Source organism: Bombyx mandarina, chromosome 06 (assembly GCF_030267445.1).
Source record: "Bombyx mandarina strain Sakado chromosome 06, ASM3026744v2".
NCBI lineage: Eukaryota > Metazoa > Arthropoda > Insecta > Lepidoptera > Bombycidae > Bombyx > Bombyx mandarina.
The window spans coordinates 3,366,393-3,385,958 of record NC_143213.1 but is presented as its reverse complement, the minus strand read 5'-3'; the positions used below and the strand labels follow the sequence as shown (position 1 = coordinate 3,385,958).

General features: G+C 35.7%; 2 protein-coding genes across 6 annotated transcripts in view; one reads left to right on the top strand and one right to left on the bottom strand.

The window, feature by feature from the left end:
- LOC114239888 (uncharacterized) overlaps positions 1-19,566 on the top strand; it is a 471,744-nt gene that overhangs the window by 417,778 nt on the left and 34,400 nt on the right. The gene's annotated exons all lie outside the window — the stretch shown is intronic.
- The window catches only part of LOC114239887 (uncharacterized), a 29,069-nt gene continuing 21,101 nt past the window's right edge, over positions 11,599-19,566 (bottom strand). The window contains exons 8-11 of the mRNA XM_089728478.1: positions 18,632-18,903; positions 17,367-18,032; positions 16,910-17,149; positions 11,599-16,375 (exon numbers count right to left, since the gene is read on the bottom strand). Coding sequence (XP_089584604.1) covers positions 16,218-16,375; positions 16,910-17,149; positions 17,367-18,032; positions 18,632-18,903 — 1,336 coding nt within the window. The 3' untranslated portion in view covers positions 11,599-16,217. The remainder of the gene's footprint in view (positions 16,376-16,909; positions 17,150-17,366; positions 18,033-18,631; positions 18,904-19,566) is intronic.

Sequence of the window (19,566 nt, the reverse complement as noted above, 5' to 3'; positions counted from 1 at the left end):
TTTTATATCCTAACGTATTTGAATAATTAATTAGAAAAAAGGTATACATCACTCCGCAACTTATTAAATAATGAAAAACTTAGTAAACATTTAGATTATATAATTAGTTTTAATGTAATCAAATTAAATAGTGCCGAAAGGAAAGACATCACGGAGAGCAAACACATTAAAATTAGCCTGGACGTTTTCATTACAACCTAAACTAACCTAAGACAATGTCATTTTGATTTATTTACTGCGTCGTTTGATGAACGTGCTCACGGCTTTTCTTGTTTTAAAAGGTTACCGGACCATATCCATCGCATCGGGAATGCTCATTGATAGCGATTCCGATTTGGTAGTAGATTCTGCGAAGCACTGCTCTTGCTAGAGCTAGTGTTAGCATATTCTCTCAAGTTGAACCTGTGAGCTCACCTACTCATTATAGCGTAGGTTGAATAGCCCCCTAGGCTACCAGCGAATAGGTAGATAAGAAAAGAAGAGAATGTGGTCACCCACCCACATTAAGACATCAATACAAAATTTCCTTCATTGTACTTCTCATTTAGAACACGCACACAAAGACGAGTATTCTCTTTAAAATATAACGTCTTACATCATATAAGCTACTAATATAAATTTAGTCTAGTTAAAATTGAAATTAAAACATAATTTTTGTTATCTTAGGCTACCTGAACAAGGGGCGTTTGATGTAATCATCGGGTTCATACACTCTGGGTAAGTGGATATAATGGATGCTTGACATTTACTTTGTTATTGAATTATAATATACCATTCGATTATTGATTGATAAGACCATTGGAACATAGCCAATATTGAATATGCCATGTTTTTCTCACACTCTGACCCATCACTAAGCGAAAATCGCGTTAAATATTTTATCTGATTTCCGGTAAATGAATTGGACCCATAATCGGATAAGGCACCTCCTAAGATCTCCTATTCTCTACAGCCTAATAAACATTCCGTCTGCGGCTCTAACGTACTGTCTTTTCGGATGATTGTGATTATTCAAAAGGTATGTTATTCTATTTTTATCGTCGATCTTCAGTTTCGCCGTGCACTTGTAGTAGCTGCTCGAGATGCAACGCCACAGCTTCGCCTTGTTGTGTGTGAAGGCGTAGCCGTCGACTAATATCTGTTTCCCGCCCGTCTGAGACCGAACTATGTCGTAAGGAATCTCTGTAACGAAGATAAACATTCATTAAGAACATATTCATAATAAGCCTTAGCTTCAGACGAAAGAGGTACAATGCTGAATGGTTGACTCCCCTAAAGCCGAAATATTTACCCGAAATTAACGAAGAATTTCAATGTAGCAATTCTTCTAGTTTTGTCGGTTACCTTGGTTCCCTTGCATAGCCAGCTCCAATAACTAATTATATTATATAATAAAAACTTTAAAATATACTGTAGAGACTCAAAGCACTTATAGTACATTATTTAACTAATTATAATTATCTGACTCATGGAGTCACTTAATAACGACAGTAGCACAACAAACCTAGTGATTTCCCAATTTCCCAGCTATAATTCTTTCAAAATTAATTTAATCCTTTTTTTTAACCAGGGGAAACGCTAGAAATGCAATAAACTCGAGGATCCAGAGTGAAAATTGTCAATAGAAATATCAAATGATCGCAATTATTTTACAAAAACATGAGATATACGATATATCAATGCTATTATTATCATAATAATAGATAGCAGACAAACCTGTTCATCACATGAATGTTTGCCCGATATGGGAATCGCACCCACGACCCTCGGCGCAATCCAGATTCACTAACTAACGGATACCACCGAATCAGTCTATAAAAAAAAAGGCTTGCTATTTATTTAAAGCGTGTTTTTTTGTTGTTCTAAATTACAAACTCATACAATAAATTACACATACAATAAATTACATACATACATTACAGACAGTGTAATGGTAATACAACTTCTTTTGCATTAATTTTAGAGTACATAATACATTAAGAATACACGACATGGCGATGAAATCACCAGTTAGGATCCTTATACCGACAAAACAACTGCCTTTCGTGCATGTGTTCTTTTCCTAGGTATATTATTTTCGTCCCGGTCTCGTGGAACTTCAGTCGAACATTACATCGGAGGGCAGAACATACCCAGTTCCTCTTATAACGATTCGCGAACGTATAACCGTCGACCGCAATCAACATGTGGCCTCTTCGAGATACAACTGTTTTGTATTCAATAGACTCTAAATCAAAAACAAACAGAAAAACATTAATGTGAACTAAGTGTAAAGATCAAATTTGATATTGTACGATGACAAGTGAACGACTATCTCTTCTGAGCCTTTGCTCGCCCACCTGTCCTGCTGAAACTGGAAAGGCCTCCGGGCAAACAGTAAACCTTCAATCATAAAAAATAAATAAAGAAAAATACGACTATCTTTCTTTGTTTAACTCAAAAGAAAAAAACATGAAGTGTCTCCGACAACTAGATGTAATTTATCGTATGAATAATAAAGAAAAAACACTGGTAGCTAGCTGGTGAAGTACGTAAAGTACGGCGGACTTATTTTCCCTACCCAATCATTGGAAGCCTAAGGAGCTATTTCAACTTCGCGCAGACGCACGGGCTCAACCTGATAGTATTGCTAACACTAGCCCAAGCACAAGCAATTGCACTAGGCAAGAGCAATGCTTTGCTGAATCTACTACCGGATCGGAATCGCGAGCCACTGAGAAGATTCGGCGAGAAACTTAATGGGTAGCCGATCTTACTTCCCATGTAGGTTATCCTTCAGAGTCTAGGCAGGCAGTGGAGGCGCTCGAGGGCGACTGCATATCTCAATATCTCAATCTCTCTTCTGGGCTAGTTATCGCTCAAGACGTGTGTTGGTTACGGTTTCAGCACAAATATAGTTACCGAGGTATCAAGCTTGAAAGACACATAAAGTATACACTGGTTAAGGTAAAATTAATATCACCAACGGATTTATCCTTCGTAACCGTTGTATTCAAAACATTTTGGACCAAAAATATCTCGAGCAAAGTACCTACATCTTGTTGTGAGCTTGTCTGAAGGTGAAGAAACAGAATACGCACACAAGAAAAAGGTGCAACGAAACACGTGAATATGCGAAACACGTGAAACTTAACACAAACAAAAGGAATCCGTCCGACGGGGGACACATCAAAGGAAAAACAAAATTGTTATTTTTATTTAATTCCGGGAATTTTCATATTTATCTACCTTTTAAACCTTCTCTGGATTTCCACAAATAATTCATGACCAAAATTAGCCAAATCGGTCAAGCCGTTGTCCAGTTTTAGCGAGACTAACGAACAGCAATTCATTTTTATATATATAGATTATTTCTCCAGGAGTCTTGGTGAAAATATCTTGAGCAGTAATAGAGTAACTTTAAAAGCACAGCAAAATTGGTGCCAAACTTTTCAAAATGTCACTTTTACATCTACTAACAGGCATAGGCATTAGCATGAACTCCCTTCTTTGAAATTAACCCCACACTATGCCATATACTTAATATACGCAAAATGCTTTGAGACTGAGTACTTCAGACACCATTTTAAAAATAAAAATGAACACTATTTAGGAATCAATCTCGTGCTTATTTATTTCATTACGATATTTTTAACATATCAATTCCACTAAAGCAAGAGCGTGTGAAAACACGGTCATTAAGATAACTTTATTTAGTTGATTTAGTATTAGTTCGTTCTGATTGTAACCAGTGATTTATTTTATACTTTATACCGGTTGAATGGTAATTAATATCTCAGTAGCCTAAAAAAAAATATTGTATTTTGTTTCTTCATAAAATTAAACCTTTTAATTATCGAAACTAAAAAAAATCTTAGCATACATTTCATAAGTCTCCTTTTGGCCTGTCCGCATAATTAAAAAGATTAAAAATGAGTAATACAACAAAATTATTGAAACTTATAAATATAATAAGTAATTTATCAAATTATAAAGATTAACAAAAGCCGAAACGTGCAATTATTCTAAAAACTTAAAATAACATGTCCGATGTAGCTAGAGGTGTAGTATTACGGATCAAGTGTGTCAAAAGTCAGACACGGTCAATGCGTTAATGCGTAACAATTAATAAAAAAATAAAAAATAAACTTAGCTTCAAATAGCGGTGAAGGCGATTAGCACGCCGGTAGCTGTTTAGAATAAACAAGTACCCAAAAGGGTAACAATTCAAAACCTTGTTTAAGAGATCATTTGGAAGATCAAAGACTTACCCGGTTACAAGATAATCGGTTTTTTGTCATTTTTTAATTAAGCCAAAAAGTTTTTTTTTTATAATTTCGAATACCCTTAAAATGAGATAGTACATTTGTTTGAATATTGCATGTTTTGGAAAAAAAAAGGTATTAATTTAATAAAAAAAAGTTAGCTAATTACTATGTATTCGTGCATGCACTTGCTTTTCTTTCATAATTGTAGGTTTTTCAATGGAAAGATTTCCCATTCATGGCTGGATTTCACTGAACAAGAGACTCGTTACGTTTTGAAACGTTAGATATTGTCGTGTGACTTATGCTATTAGGTACACAAATAAAAACGTATTGAATATAATACTAAGAGTGTTGTTGTAAGTTCCAGGCGAAGGAGGATGCCTTAGGACCTTCGTCTAAACCCTCATAAGCACTCCGTCTGCGGCTCTAAAATACTGCCTCTTGGAATGATTATGATGATTCAAAAGATACGTTATTTTGCCTTTATCGTCGATCTTCAGTTTCGCCGTGCACTTGTAGTAGCTGCTCGAGATGCAACGCCACAGCTTCGCCTTGTTGTGTGTGAAGGCGTAGCCGTCGACTAATATCTGTTTCCCGCCCGTCTGAGACCGCACTATGTCGTAAGGAATCTCTGTAACGAAGGGAAACATTCATTAACAACATATTCATTATAATCCTCAGCTTTAGTTCAAAGAGGTACAATGCTAGATTGCTACCTTCCCCAATGTCCCCAAAGGATTATTGGCCAATTGGCAATGACCGTGCGCGGACCGTAGTCGTTCAGTCCATCTTATGAGAGGCTTACTTAAACTAAAACTATGCGCAATCAAAAACACGAACTATGCCATAGGGAATCTCCGTAGTAAATAAAAAAAACTTATAACATGGAAAACAATAGAACAATAGTCAAATTTAAAATCAATACATACCCGATCCTGTGGACCGAATGGTAAACAGTCGACGTCGCCCTAAGCACGTCATTACGGATCCTCCTGATCCATTGACGGTGCTTTTAGGTACCTCAAGCACCGCTCGCCGTCCTCGCTGAATCCGTCGCTTGCCACAAAGGGCTAGAGGAGTAAATTAACCCATAGACACAGCCCACTGAGTTTCTCGCCGGATCTTCTCAGTGGGTCGCGTTTCCGATCCGGTGGTAGATTCCGCGAAGCACTGCTATTGCTAGGGCCAGTGTTAGCAACACTCCCGGTTTGAGCACCGTGAGCTCACCTACACGTCAAGGAGAAGCTGAAATATCCTCTTAAAGCTATCAGCATCGGTAGGGGAAAAAAAAAGACTAAATGTGGTAGGTACATATAATGCAATAGAGTTCAAAGAATTTCATTTAGGGTCGAATATAACATGATGTAATATTACGCAAACACTTTCACGATTTAATTTCAAGTTTATTAAATTCAATTACAGGTTTTAAACATTACAAGTATTCAAACAGAATGAGTCTTAAAATTTATTTAATTTATAACGTTTATGTAACAATGACCGGTCGAAAAATCGTTTTTTCTCATCCATAAAATAGGGATGTCTCAATTCTCATAATCAAAGCTACTAGGTTTCCAACTTATAGGTAAGTGAATCATTGCTAAAAGCGCCACCTTTTAAACTGCTGTAGATTTTAGATAAAAATGTATTAAGCAAAAATTTTCTAACAGTAGAATTGAGTTAACATCCCTAATATAACCTAGTTACATTTTTCAATTAGTCAACTAATTCATAGCAAAAAATTTAGTTACAATTAAAAGCATCGTAGTTGAGTAATATACCAAGCTTATTATTTAAGTTTATATTTAGAGATAATCAAAACATGCAAATACAATTAGTACATATTCTCAAATCTTATAGTTATTCTAACACGTAAGCGACGCCCGGTGTACCTGAGTATATCTACTGTGAACCGGTCCTGGAACAGGTACCAATTCCACAAACTTATATGAACCAACATCTATAAAGGGATAGCGTTATGCAACAAAAACCAAATCCAAAAAAATTATCGATTCGTGTCATTAGTAGTCGAACTATAAGCCCGTATTGCGGAGTAGCTTATTATGCTTCGCAAATCATAATTCCTCGTTTGAAGGGCGACCACCGAAAGAAATTGAAACACGAATTAATGTCTCGTTGCCGAAAGTTTGCCTACACATCTATTCTAAGAAAAAAGTGCATTAAATCTAATACTAATAATAGAGAGTAATTATATGTCAAAAAATCCTCAAGCAAGGACAACTCGAAAAAACTTTCTCCTCTAAACCCTCATGAGCATTCCGTCTGCGGCTCTAAAGTACTTCCTTTTGGGATGATTATGATTGTTCAAGAGATAAGTTATTCGGCCTTTATCGTCGATCTTCAGTTTCGCCGTGCACTTGTAGTAGCTGCTCGAGATGCAACGCCACAGCTTCGCCTTGTTGTGTGTGAAGGCGTAGCCGTCGACTAATATCTGTTTCCCGCCTGTCTGAGACCGAACTATGTCGTAAGGAATCTCTGTAACGGAGATAAGCATTCATTAATAACGTATTGAATGGAAAGAAGGTATCTAATACAATACGGCTATACAAGCTATATATAGTTGAATAAAGCGTAGAAACGCAACAATATGAAACCTTATTAACTAATTATTGTTTTCACGAGACGTTGACATAAGTTAAACTACTTTTACGGTTTAATCTCTCGTTCGTCGTCCGTGATCACTAAAACTGTAAAGTATAGTATATATATATATATATATATATGTGTAGTAAACGACGAAAATAATGTCAATAAAAAGCTAGAGTAAATAATAAATATTAGTTTTAATTAGATGATTTAGATCTCATAAAAATAATTTTTCATAAATTCTGGGAATGACAGGTTCGACAGGTTAATCCTTCAAGGAAAACCAATCTCAAAAAACAAAATTAGTTTCATCACATTGACTACAATTATTATTACTATTCTTTATTGGTAATAAATACTTGGTAAACTTAAGTTTTTTAAACACATCAGTCATATACAGTATCTTAAGCATATAATCACACAGTCACACTTAATTGATTACAGGCCTGGTATTCTCGTGGAGTGAGTGATACGACGAAACCGGTCTTTCAATCCCTAGATAAGTCTAAAGTCTCCTTAATGAATACGTACCAAAACGCGTGTTTACGAACGACTTTCATAACGAAGAAATAAAATTGTATAATTAATTGAATCCACAGAATCGCATTGTGACGAAGAGTATTGTGAAGCAGCAGAAAATATCTTTCCTACGTTACAATAATTGTATATTATATCACATTTCAAATCCAAGTTAATAGGATTAAGATATGGTCATTCTATTTTCTACATGTGTCATATAGATTACGGCTTTTATCTAGTTTTTAACTCGACAGTCGTTTTTTTGTATATAATTTTATATCTACCTCGTTCCCTAGATCCGTTAAATGTAGATTCATAAATCTTTATTACTGTATTATCCATGCACTTTTGCAGTTTGTTTATGATTATTACTAAAATATTTACTACGATGAAAATGATTCTACACATGCATGTCAAAGATTAAAAATTACAATTTTGAATAGACAATCAACTGCTTTGTTATAGACACAATGATAACCAAGTGCGTAAGTTTAATTTTGCTCCTTTTAGTTATTTGCCCCTTCCAACACTACATGACGATCACGACCACTCTGTCAAGAGTAACACGACTGAGAAGAAGAAGAAGAAGTTTAATTTTAAACGCGTATAAAAGTTCCATCATTGGTTCCTACGTACTGCCTAGGGGAATGATTGTGATCGTTCTGCAATGATATTATATTCCCGTGCAAATCGACTTTGAGCTTCGCTTTGCATTTCATGCTTTTTACCGAACAACGCCAATTGTTCCCTTGCGTTTGAGAAAACGTATGACCGCCTATTAATATCAGCTGCTTTCCGAATTGAGATATAACAATGTCGTAACTTGGGTATTCTGGAATCAGACAAACCAATTATTGCACGAATGAGAAAACTGAACGTGAGAAAATATGTGTAGTGTTTATTTATATGAGGCCGTCAGCGCAAAAGTGGCCTAAGCTTAGCATATGGAGATAATAAGGTTCGAATATACCTTTACAATACTTCGTAAGCAAAAAATACGCGCTAAAATGATGTTTACAAAGTCAACTGTTGTCTATGGATTGAAACTAGGGACAGGCCGATTTTGCATCAAAATTTATTGTTTTAAATAAATTGCAATACATAAGCATGAATATGAATTGTGGGTTAGGCCAATTTTGCGCTGACGGCCTCAATTATATAAATGGTAAATAAATAAATAAGCAATATTTTGTGTTTGGCATAGATGGGCAGGGTCACGATCCACCTGTAGATCACGGAGTCCGAATCCCGTCACCATACGAGTACGAACGTCCCGGTCCAAGAACGGACACGCAGCTACTTTTTTTTTGTTTTTTTATTTTATTTCCTGTCTAAGCTTATCGTCTTGAGAGACCATTTCAGCGTTACCTTAACAAGTAGGTGAGCTCACGGGCTTAAACCTGACGACGTTGCAAACACTAATCCTAACAAGAGCAATGCTTCGCAGAATCTACCACCGGATCGGAAACGCGACTTACTGAGAAGATCCAGCGAGAAACTCAGTGAGCTGTGTCTGTGGGTTAATTTCCTCGCCGAGCCCTTCGTCGCAAGCGACGGGTTCGACGAGAACGATGACCACGCAGCAATTGGCATAATCCAAACATTACATAATGGTTTTGAGTCCGTCACGGCAATAATAAAATGTCAATAATTTACACTATATAATTTTGTAAAAAATAAACACTATTTCAAGCAATAGACTTGTCGCTATTTTGAAGCGCCCCTTCTGTTTTAATTAAAATGAACATGCGTACCTTTGAAATGACATAGGTATAAACACAGATATAAACACAGATAAAACTTTATTCAGAACGAAAAAAACTTAAATAGAGAATTCAATAATCTCAACAACGACAAATACGCTCGCCTTTTAATAAACATCCGATTCCGAGTCAGCATCATGCTGATTGTGCGCAGCAAATAGCGCTTTCATTGGGTCAGGTGTTGAACTACCCACTTGACACCCCGGTTAGAGAGCGCGAGGTGTATGCGGAACTGTGAAAGATGTTAAAAACCACCTTTTTTTCCTACCTATTCTAGTAACCTCGAGGGATTATTCTAGAATCGCCGAACTAGTAGGTGAGCTGACGGGGCTCAAACCTAACGAACACACGAACCTTACCAAGAGTCGTGCTTCGCAGAATCTCCTACCAGATCGGAACCGCGACCCGCTGAGAAGATCCGGCGAGAAACTCAGTGGGCTGTGTCTGTGGGTTAATTTACTCGCCGAGCCCTTCGTCGCAAGCGACGGGTTCGACGAGAACGATGACCGGTGCTTGAGGTACCTAAAAGCACCGTTAGTGGATCGGGAGGATCCAAAATGACGTAGACGCCACCCATTCAATGGCTCCCATTTACTCTTACCCAAGTGTCCGATGCTCGCACGATACAGAACCCGGGGGTGGTAGGGAGAGTCGCCACGGTCAGCACTAAACAACCAATGCTGACTTTAGCCGAAACCGGAAATGCAACCGGCTTAAGGCACAATGCAAAACGTTCAAAATAAATTCTTAATTTAAATTCCTCATCCCTATTCTTATTAAAAAATATATCTACATTTACATATCTATTGGAATTATCCAGTAAAAAAATTAACAAAAATACGAGATAGGCCACATATAGTCTTAGATTACAATTTACAGTACAAATTACAAATTAATACTTCAGTGTGTTTACTTTAGAATTCACGATACATCAGAGTTATAAATGAAAACCTTTATGTTTTTCGAATACTCGACGAATAATGTTATGTATTTATTTATATAAAGAATAACTTACCTATTTACATAAAGATCAACTTAATAATTACGTCTGAAAGTGAGGGCTTTCCATTAACTCTTAGAAACCTATATAAGACACCTCAATCTAACATCTTAGTTATAAAACTCTATTCCAACATAACGGGTTTGTTTTTAGACAACGCTTGATAAAAGAGCCTACGGGCCTAAAAATACTATAGATCCGTTAACCATTTTAGTGTATTTCCTGGGCTTGTGGGTGTGGTTGTTGTTCAGCGAAGTTATTTCTCCGCTTTCGTTCATTCTGAGCGAAGCCTTGCAACTGTTTTTACGCACTGAACAATACCATATGAATTTCTCGCATTGCGAAAACGAATAACCGTCCACCAATATCAGGGTCTTGCCTCTTTGCGAAGTCGTTAAATCATATGGTATTTTCGGTGTCTCTGAAATCATGAAACAAAGCACGATTATATTCTCGATCAACCAAGAATGATGTGGAATTGATGTGACTAAAAATTTTCAAACAATCACTCAAGGTCACCAAATAAAACGAGTTTCGTGCAAGAATATCCATATATATTTTCAATTGACTTTGAGAAATTCGCCCTTCGCGGTCACCACGTATTTCGGAGGACTGTGGTTATGTTCCTCGTAGGCTCTCACTATTTTACCGTTCGCATCCAGTTTAACGCTAGCTTTACAATTAATGGCCTTTTTCGAACAATAAAACAGGCCACTACCGCGATTATTCATCGAGTACGTATAACCGTGGAACATTAGAAGCTGCTTCCCTCGGGAGGTCGGTAGCATTACGTAGTTGACTGCAAACAGAAGAAGAACGTTAGGTCAGGTTGAAGTCACACTGGCCTAAAGGATAAGAAGCCCGGTGTAATCGTAACGCCACAATGACTGGCCTTGGGCAGACCGCGTCCAGCAATTTCCCGCAATCTTTAGCAAGTCGTCCGTTCAGTTTGTTTTTTCTACTCTAAGCCGATGGCCTTGAAAGACCATTTCAGCGTAACCTTGACTAGTAGGTGAGCTCCGGGGTCCAAACCCGACGATCCGTTCACGTTGTGAAAGGCTACCCACGCTGCGTTATCGTAATTACCATTTATTATACGATATAACGAACTGTATCCTACCAACTCTCTTATATGGATGCCAAACATGGACTTACAACATAAAAATAAAAACAAAATTAGTGACCTGTCAGAAAGCGATGGAAGAGGTACATATATAAAATAAGAAAAATACCTACAAAAGATAAAAAGAACACATTAAAAAAAAACAAATTTGATAGATGCGCTCAGGTACGCTCTAACACAAAAGTGGCGTTGGGCAGGACATCTTGCGAGATACAATAACATAAGTTTATATTTGTTATTTTTATTGATAAGGTGTTTTATTTTGGTAATAAAATGGGCTTTAACAAAATAAAAACGATATAAATATTTTACATTAGCAAAATTCTAAAATAAAATTCAAAATATTATTCGACACCGACGATAATTTATTTTGATCTTAATTATTAATACATCACTACTGGCGTGTGATATTGTACGTTAAATAATTACACTTAACCTTCATTTTACAAAGGACCAAGAAATAATGGCTATGTACTGACCATTTACAAATACTTTATACAAATTAAAGATATTTCACATATGATATTTAGGCGGAATTTGGATTTACAATAATTGTATCGTTTGATTTCCTTAATAACTAAATGATAAGTTTGATTTTTTTTTCTCACACCATAGTGCACAGCGCACTAGGGACGGAGAACTAATTGCAAATATTTGGCACAGTATTAAACAATAGAAAAGTTGGCAATATAACTTTTACTTACCACTCTGCACTCTTCAGCATGTTCAATTACTGTTGAAGAGTATACATTATTTTAAAGATGACAAAGTATGAATGTAATGAATTTTTTTGTATGTTATAGTTTAATGAATATCACAATATTACTATATTGATTGTTATATAAAATAAAATTAACTTTGCTCATAAGAAGCAGATGCCGGGGAAAATAATAGGTTTTACTTATCTCTGAAATTGCCGTTTTAAAATACTGGCCATTTGAAAGGTATGAAGAAATGGCCCGGCAATAAATTCTAAATTCAAAATTCAATATCAGTTAAAAAGTATCAAATTATATATTAAGTCAATTGCAACACATACTCCTTACAAAATTAATGACGTGCACAGAGTGAACACTACAAACAAACGCACGCCTCGTTGTTATTGATTTGAACGCTTCCACCATGGAAATATTGATCTACAGACCAAGCCCGTGATCGCCCGAAAACTAAACTCAACAGTGATGCATTAAAGGCGATAGTGGAAACTGACGATACTCAATCTACCGCTGAGTAAGTAGAAGCTTTGAACATTAGCATCAAAACAAGACTGGTCCATTTTCTAAAGTTTGGACAACTTTTTGGCAGTGAATAAATTGAATACTTAGAAGCAGTATAAAATGTCTTTGAAGAAATTGTTGGCTCTCGTACACCTGACCTCATCAAGAAGGTCACTGAAAAATTAACCATGTTACATATTATGATAGATAGAAATAAAAAATCTTTAATTTTCTGTATACTAAACGGCAAATTCCTAGATAAAAGCTAATATTGATTCGACCGTAACTGAGAGCTTTTCCTTTTTATGTCAGTTTAAATATCGGCACATTAAGAACTATCCGAAATTTCACTGTGGTGCTTTTTTGCGTATTCTAAAGTTAGTATTTCGAATAGGTTTGCGCATAGATTTTGTATCTTTAGGAGAGCGAGTTGTTTAACGACTTCACTAAAATGACAAACACTCCCATTTCGACTGAGCAAAAACATGCAGTACAACGCTCTGTGAATTGGAAGCTAATTAATAAAGAACCGCTTTTCACACAATACGCTTTACGTACATTTGAAAACGTACTTAATTAAATATCTTATACCTTTAAACGAGCAATTCTTGTATATATATATATATACATATATATACTAGCTGACCCGGCAAACGTTTATTTGCCACATATAAGATTTCTAGGGAATTTCTAGTGTAGAAAAAAAAACTTATTGTAAGTGTGTAAGGATGTAGAAGTGCTGCGAACGATGAGAGAATATAAAACCTCATTGAACCACATAATGCCTCATTATAACAAAAAAAACATGTCTTTAAAATATAAAATAAATGTTAGGGGTGGACAACCCTTATCACTTAGGGGTATGAAAAATAGATAGTAGCCGATTCTCAGACCTACTGAACATGCATATAAAATTTCATAAAAATCGGTCAAACTGTTTCAGAGGAGTTAACATTGTGACACGAGAATTTTATATATAAGATAATCTGGATTTCGGAAACGGCTCCAACGATTTTCATAAAATTTAGTATACAGGGGATTTCGGAGGCGATAAATCGATCTAGCTATGATTTATTTTCAGAAAATGTTGTTTTATTCGTGTCTTCAATAATCAACTCTTCCCGACATCTATTGGCGAATAATAATACTATTTTTCTTAATTGAGGGCAACTAGCCGCTTTAAAGACACAACAAGATGGCGTTATAAAAAAAAACCGTCATCGTCTAGTATTAATAACATGAATGCACATCAAAGGGTGAAAGGCTATTTATTTAGTTTAAGCGACATTTATATTTATAATGAAATGTGTGTTTTATTTGGTATTAGCATCACCAGTTTAAAGTTTTTAATTGAACATCAATTAAGTTTACTCCATTCTAATTAATAGCTAAACATTTATTTTGACATGATATTTTTTCCAAATTTTAATCTTTAAATGGCTTTCCTGTAAAGTTCAAAAAATGTCGATTTAACCAAATACCCTTTTACCACTCGCCATAATTTTACATACTATAATTTTAGGGTTACATTTATTATAAATTATTTACAGACACTATATCATATCTACTGTAAAGTTTCTCATAAAAGACAATTTTACAATATTTTAAAATACATTTTAGTTTTTTAATTGTGAAGCGTATGAACAACACGGTGGTAAGTACTATTGGCACTTGAACATAGAAATACTGACATGCAATCACTTATTAGCTTAGTTAATAGTATCGATATATCTATTGTATCTACTGTTCTATATCTATCAAATATAATGACCCTTGATATAATAACCCTTGAAGCACAACATCATAGTTCGAAACTACAAAAATATGAAGCCCTTAGACTATATTTTAATTTATCGCAAATTTTATTTGGCAAAAGTTGCATACCTCTTTATAGTACCACGCTCCGTGGTGATGGTAATTTTTATGCAGTCATGTCCTGAATGATCATTTTCGAGAAGAATCCTAATGATCCAATTGATCAGCAACTCACAGATTAACTTCTATTATTGAAACTAAATCTTAGTTTTTATTATTGCACAACGAATCCATAACATTAACTTCTTATTAAAACAGTTTAAGGGCGTAATATAATATTTTTACGAAAAAACACTTATTTATTTAACTTTGTATACCGCGTATAATTGGTATAAATATTGGAAGTAAAAAAACTACTGGGCAATAAATTTACAAAATGTATATACATATGTATGCAATAGTTGACACACTAAGCGTATTTGGGAATCACAAACCTTAACACTTATAACTTTAATACTAGGGTATTTGTGTTACGTGACGTTAATTTTAAATACAAGGCAAGAGGACCCCAGCTTTGGGAACTTTCGAACAGTCTGTACACTATACAACATGTAGCTTTCAGAAAAATTGAAAACATTGCGGTTCGATAATTCAATCCAAAATCGAACATCTTTGCTTTATATAGGCAGATAAATCCTTCATTCTCCAGGTTATCAGAAACCAAGGAGTTTGAATTCTTAACTGTAATGTGCCACATTTTATGCCTCCAAGCGTGATGGCAGTACCTATCAATCAGCATTTTCACGTGCCGGAATTGCAAATAAACTTAATACCTAATTACTGTGTATATAAATAGTAAAATAGTGCCGACCCCACCTAGTGGGTGCCGACCCCACTTAGTGGGATAAGGTGGAGAAAAAGAAGATAAATAGTAAAATAGTAACAAAGAACATTTCACGAATGAAACATTAAACTAAAGTTACTGTTGCCTCCATAACATAAGAACTTGTATAAATCAAACTAAATAATTTTATAAAAATAGCTTCTAGCTCTATCATGACATTTGAAATACAAATAAAAAAAATCCAAATGACTAGAATTTGAGAAAAATACAAAGAAATCTTCGAAATCTAGGGCAGTATTTAATACTTTTACATTCATTGATTCAAGAAACGTTTATGACAGAGCAAGACACAAGCGTAAGGGTTCACGAAAAATATCACATTGATTTATTTTCGAGATCAGTCCTGTTCCCTACCCATTTTTAATGTAAAGGCCACTGCCGTCTGAATTCCAAGAACACCAATTCAAGGCACCAACACATTGCCTACCGATTCTTTCTCGTCATTACACCAGTCGCTGGAATGATTAGGCCTACTATATCACAGCATCACACTTTACAAGCCCTACAACGTTTTTGTTAAAAATACTTCGGACTAACCTCAAAAACATTTAATTTTATTACGAAATATTAGGTAAAAAAATAATAATAAATAATCTACTTGGTATTGGGTATTTACGGGAGCTCATAATTATCACAACTTGATTTGGCCTACCTTGAACTGGCTTACCCCTTAAACTGGAGCACAGGAAATGTTTCACGGCAGAAAAAGGCAGATCGGTGGTACCTACCTACCCGTACGGGCTCACAATACGTCCTACTACATAGTACAAAAGTTTTTACATTTTCACTGAAATTACTACAGTTTATAAAAAAGTACAAAAAGATGGTTCTCACGAATGTACTAAATAATACTACGTTAGCATTAAATTCAAAATCAACTACTACTACTACTACACTAAGTACTCCGAGTTCCCTTCTCTAGCGCAATATATAAAAAACGTTCAGCAGAAAAGAAACAAATATAGCCCATATTTGTTCCTGTTAATAAATCTTACAAATCAATACCACGTAAGCTGATAAAGTTTTGCGCCAAAATTAGGCTAGTATATTCACTAATATACTAGTATAATTTACTATCCGGTAATCTAATTCGAATAGAAGTCGATCATCTGTAAAGGATGTTTCTCACGTAAATGTCCAATCAGAAGCGGTCTATTCGTTGCGCACACAATAACTTGTCCGCACAACTTGCATTTATAACATCCTTCGTCGAATATTTCAAAATTCCTTATTATGTTTGGATCTGTAATGATAGAGGCCATATTAATATACGTATTACTTATTAAAAAAGTTTGATTATTAAATTGGCCCCTATTAAAAGCCTAATAATTCTGACTAAAAATTTCAAATTTTTTTTTTATTGCTTAGATGGGCGAACGAGCTCACAGCCCACCTGGTGTTAAGTGGTTACTGGAGCCCATAGACATCTACAACGTAAGTGCGTCACCCACCTTGAGATATAAGTTCTAAGATCTCAGTATAGTTACAACGGCTGCCCTACCCTTCAGACCGAAACGCATTACTGCTTCACGGCAGAAATAGGCGGGGCGGTGGTACCTAGTCATTTGTCAAGTTACACTGTAATAGGTTATTTCCAAATGAAACACGGTCAAAATGAAAATTTATAGCAATTCAATATTTGCCAATGTTTGTTGATGACAAATCTGTGAATTATTGTCTAATGAAACCGATGTATTAAATACTAAGAACTTTGGAAATTATAAATAACTTTACAATCACTTATCTTTTTTAGTCTCTTAACAAGAATAACAGTTACCTGTTTCCGCGAATGCATAAAGTAGTGGAGTCATAACTTTGCATGGATCATTGAAAGGAGCATACTTCATGATCAGATCATATTCCAAGCTATGTTGCAAGATCAGATGCCGTTTCAAATTTGAAACGCATTTGGGAGCTATTGATATTTCGATGAAGCAAAACGAACATTTATATATCCTGGTATCGAGAGTCACATCAAAAAAGTTCCAAATGCATGTTTTTCTATTAGGTTTTTTCCCTGTCAAAAAAAAACGATAATATTGAAATTTTAAGTGAAATGTATTTTTAATATTAAATTATGAACAACTATGTGCATGTTTTTTAACTTTGCTTTTAATTCGGTCCGGTGTTAAGAAATAACATGCCTAAATTCTATCTTCTTCACAGACGTCCACTACTTGTCATAGGCCTACCCAAGCCTAAATTATTTACACTAAAATTGTATACATACTTACGATTAACATCAACTTTTGTGCATAGCATTTTAATTTTTTCGACCGTTTCTTTTGTAATACACGGATTAGATTTCTCTGTTGTTTCAGATGAATCTAGGATAAGATCTTTAGAGGTTTTGTACACTTCACTATTTGTTTTTGTAGGATCATCTCCAGAATTATTACATGAGACTTCATTTGTTGTCTCCAGAATTGCTTTAAAGTCATCATTAGCAAAATTACCAATGAATGTTTCAGTTACCTTAGAAACATCTTCAGTTAAACCATAATCGATATCGATTTTTAAATTTTCAAAATTGTTATTTTCAAAATCAATATCATAAACGTCCATATTATTAAGAGTTATGTCATTGTCAAGACGAATGTCTTCATTGATTATATTATTTCCAACTTGAAGTACGTTTTCATTAGCGGTTGGTAAGTTATTAACTGCTAATAAAGAATCGTTACATTCGATAGATCCACAAATTTTTTCGGTATTTATTTCTGGTTCCGAGTAAATATCGTTATAATAAATTTCAGGGTGCATGTCGATGATGTGTTTTTTTAAATCAGTCAGCTTTAATTTCTTCTCACATAAAGAACAATTATACAATCGATTTCCTACTTTCCGAGCGAACTGTTTTTGCCACTCTGGATGTTTTCTACCGTCGAATCGATGTTGTACTAAAATTTAAATGGTTGGTATTTAACGTCCGATATCGGTTTTATGAAACTGCTCCCAGTTCCGCTAGATATGGTTAAACTAGGGTAATTTTGAAGGTAATAAATACATTTTAATAATGTAAATATTTTGCTTTGGCTAACCAATAAAATCAATAGCATCATAGTTATACTGTAAGCGCAACATGTTGCAAAAGCAGATAGCGAGGCATGAGAGAAGGATTGGCGCTTGGAATTAACTCGTCGAGTTGACTGGGATAGGGGTGCCCGAATGCTGAGGTTCAAGTTTTTGTCGTTTCGGGTTTCCACCGTATACCGGTTTGAAGACGCTACTCTACACGAGTCTAGTACAAATGAACATGGGTGACAGATGAACGCACTTCTAGACCCATGCTGATTCTGATCGAATGACGTATGCCGTGCTTACTACTTACAAGTAGGGGGTGCCATGCATGTATACTTCGAATAGATTGCCGACCGAAAGGCCCCCGTATCGATTCGGCGTTTAGTGGCAGGGAAACATAGCTCCATAACTTCTTTTACTATATCAAACTGCTGTCTAATCACTACTACAATTGTATACAAATAGAAAAAGTAGCTACCTTGATATGTCAAATAACTAATACTATTCTGTTTTTTAATATTTTTCTTCCAAAACTCATAGCTTTTAGGATGACTAGACCTCAAATGTCTAAGAATATTTCCCTTTATTTTGCCACTACAAATTTTGCAAGTAGCTTTGTCATCTTCCGACAGATCAAAGAACTTCCATAATAAGCTTCTGTTTTTGGGCAGATCATTTTTGGTGAAGTCTTGTTTATCGTCTGCAAAAACTGCGGCAAAGAAATTTTGTGTTATTCTATTATTCTTATCGTATTATTCTACATAATCTAAAGCAATCAATCTACATGAGAGAACCACCATATAGTTATTTTTAAGTAAGCAATTTAATAATATCCAAAAATGACTACAAGACATTGTATATGAAACAAGGCCAAAAAAAAGATACATTTTAAAATTGTATATCGTGTTACAGTTACACGCGCCCACGACAACATTACGTACTTCTCGAATTTGCCTTTTGTCCAAGCTATTCTTGAAGTTAATTAGCGGGATATTAAACCTTTTGGTGCTGAGCAGAAATTGCTAAAGTATTTTAAAAAAAAGTACCTTATAAGGGTGTACAGAATCGCCGCCTCTACATGGGGGTGGTGCGGTCGATGGCACTATACGGCGCGCCCGTATGGTGCCACGCCCTGACCCGCCAGAACGTCGCCGCGCTGCGACGTCCGCAGCGCGCGATCGCGGTCAGGGCGATCCGAGGATACCGCACCGTCTCCTTCGAGGCGTCGTGTTTGCTCGCCGGGGCGCCACCCTGGGACCTGGAGGCGGAGGCGCTCGCTGCCGATTACCGGTGGCGTAGCGACCTTCGTTCTAGGGGGGAAGGGCGCCCCGGCGAAGGAGTAGTTCGAGCGCGGAGGCTCCAATCTCGGCGGTCCGTGCTGGAGGCGTGGTCTCGCCGCTTGGCGGACCCGTC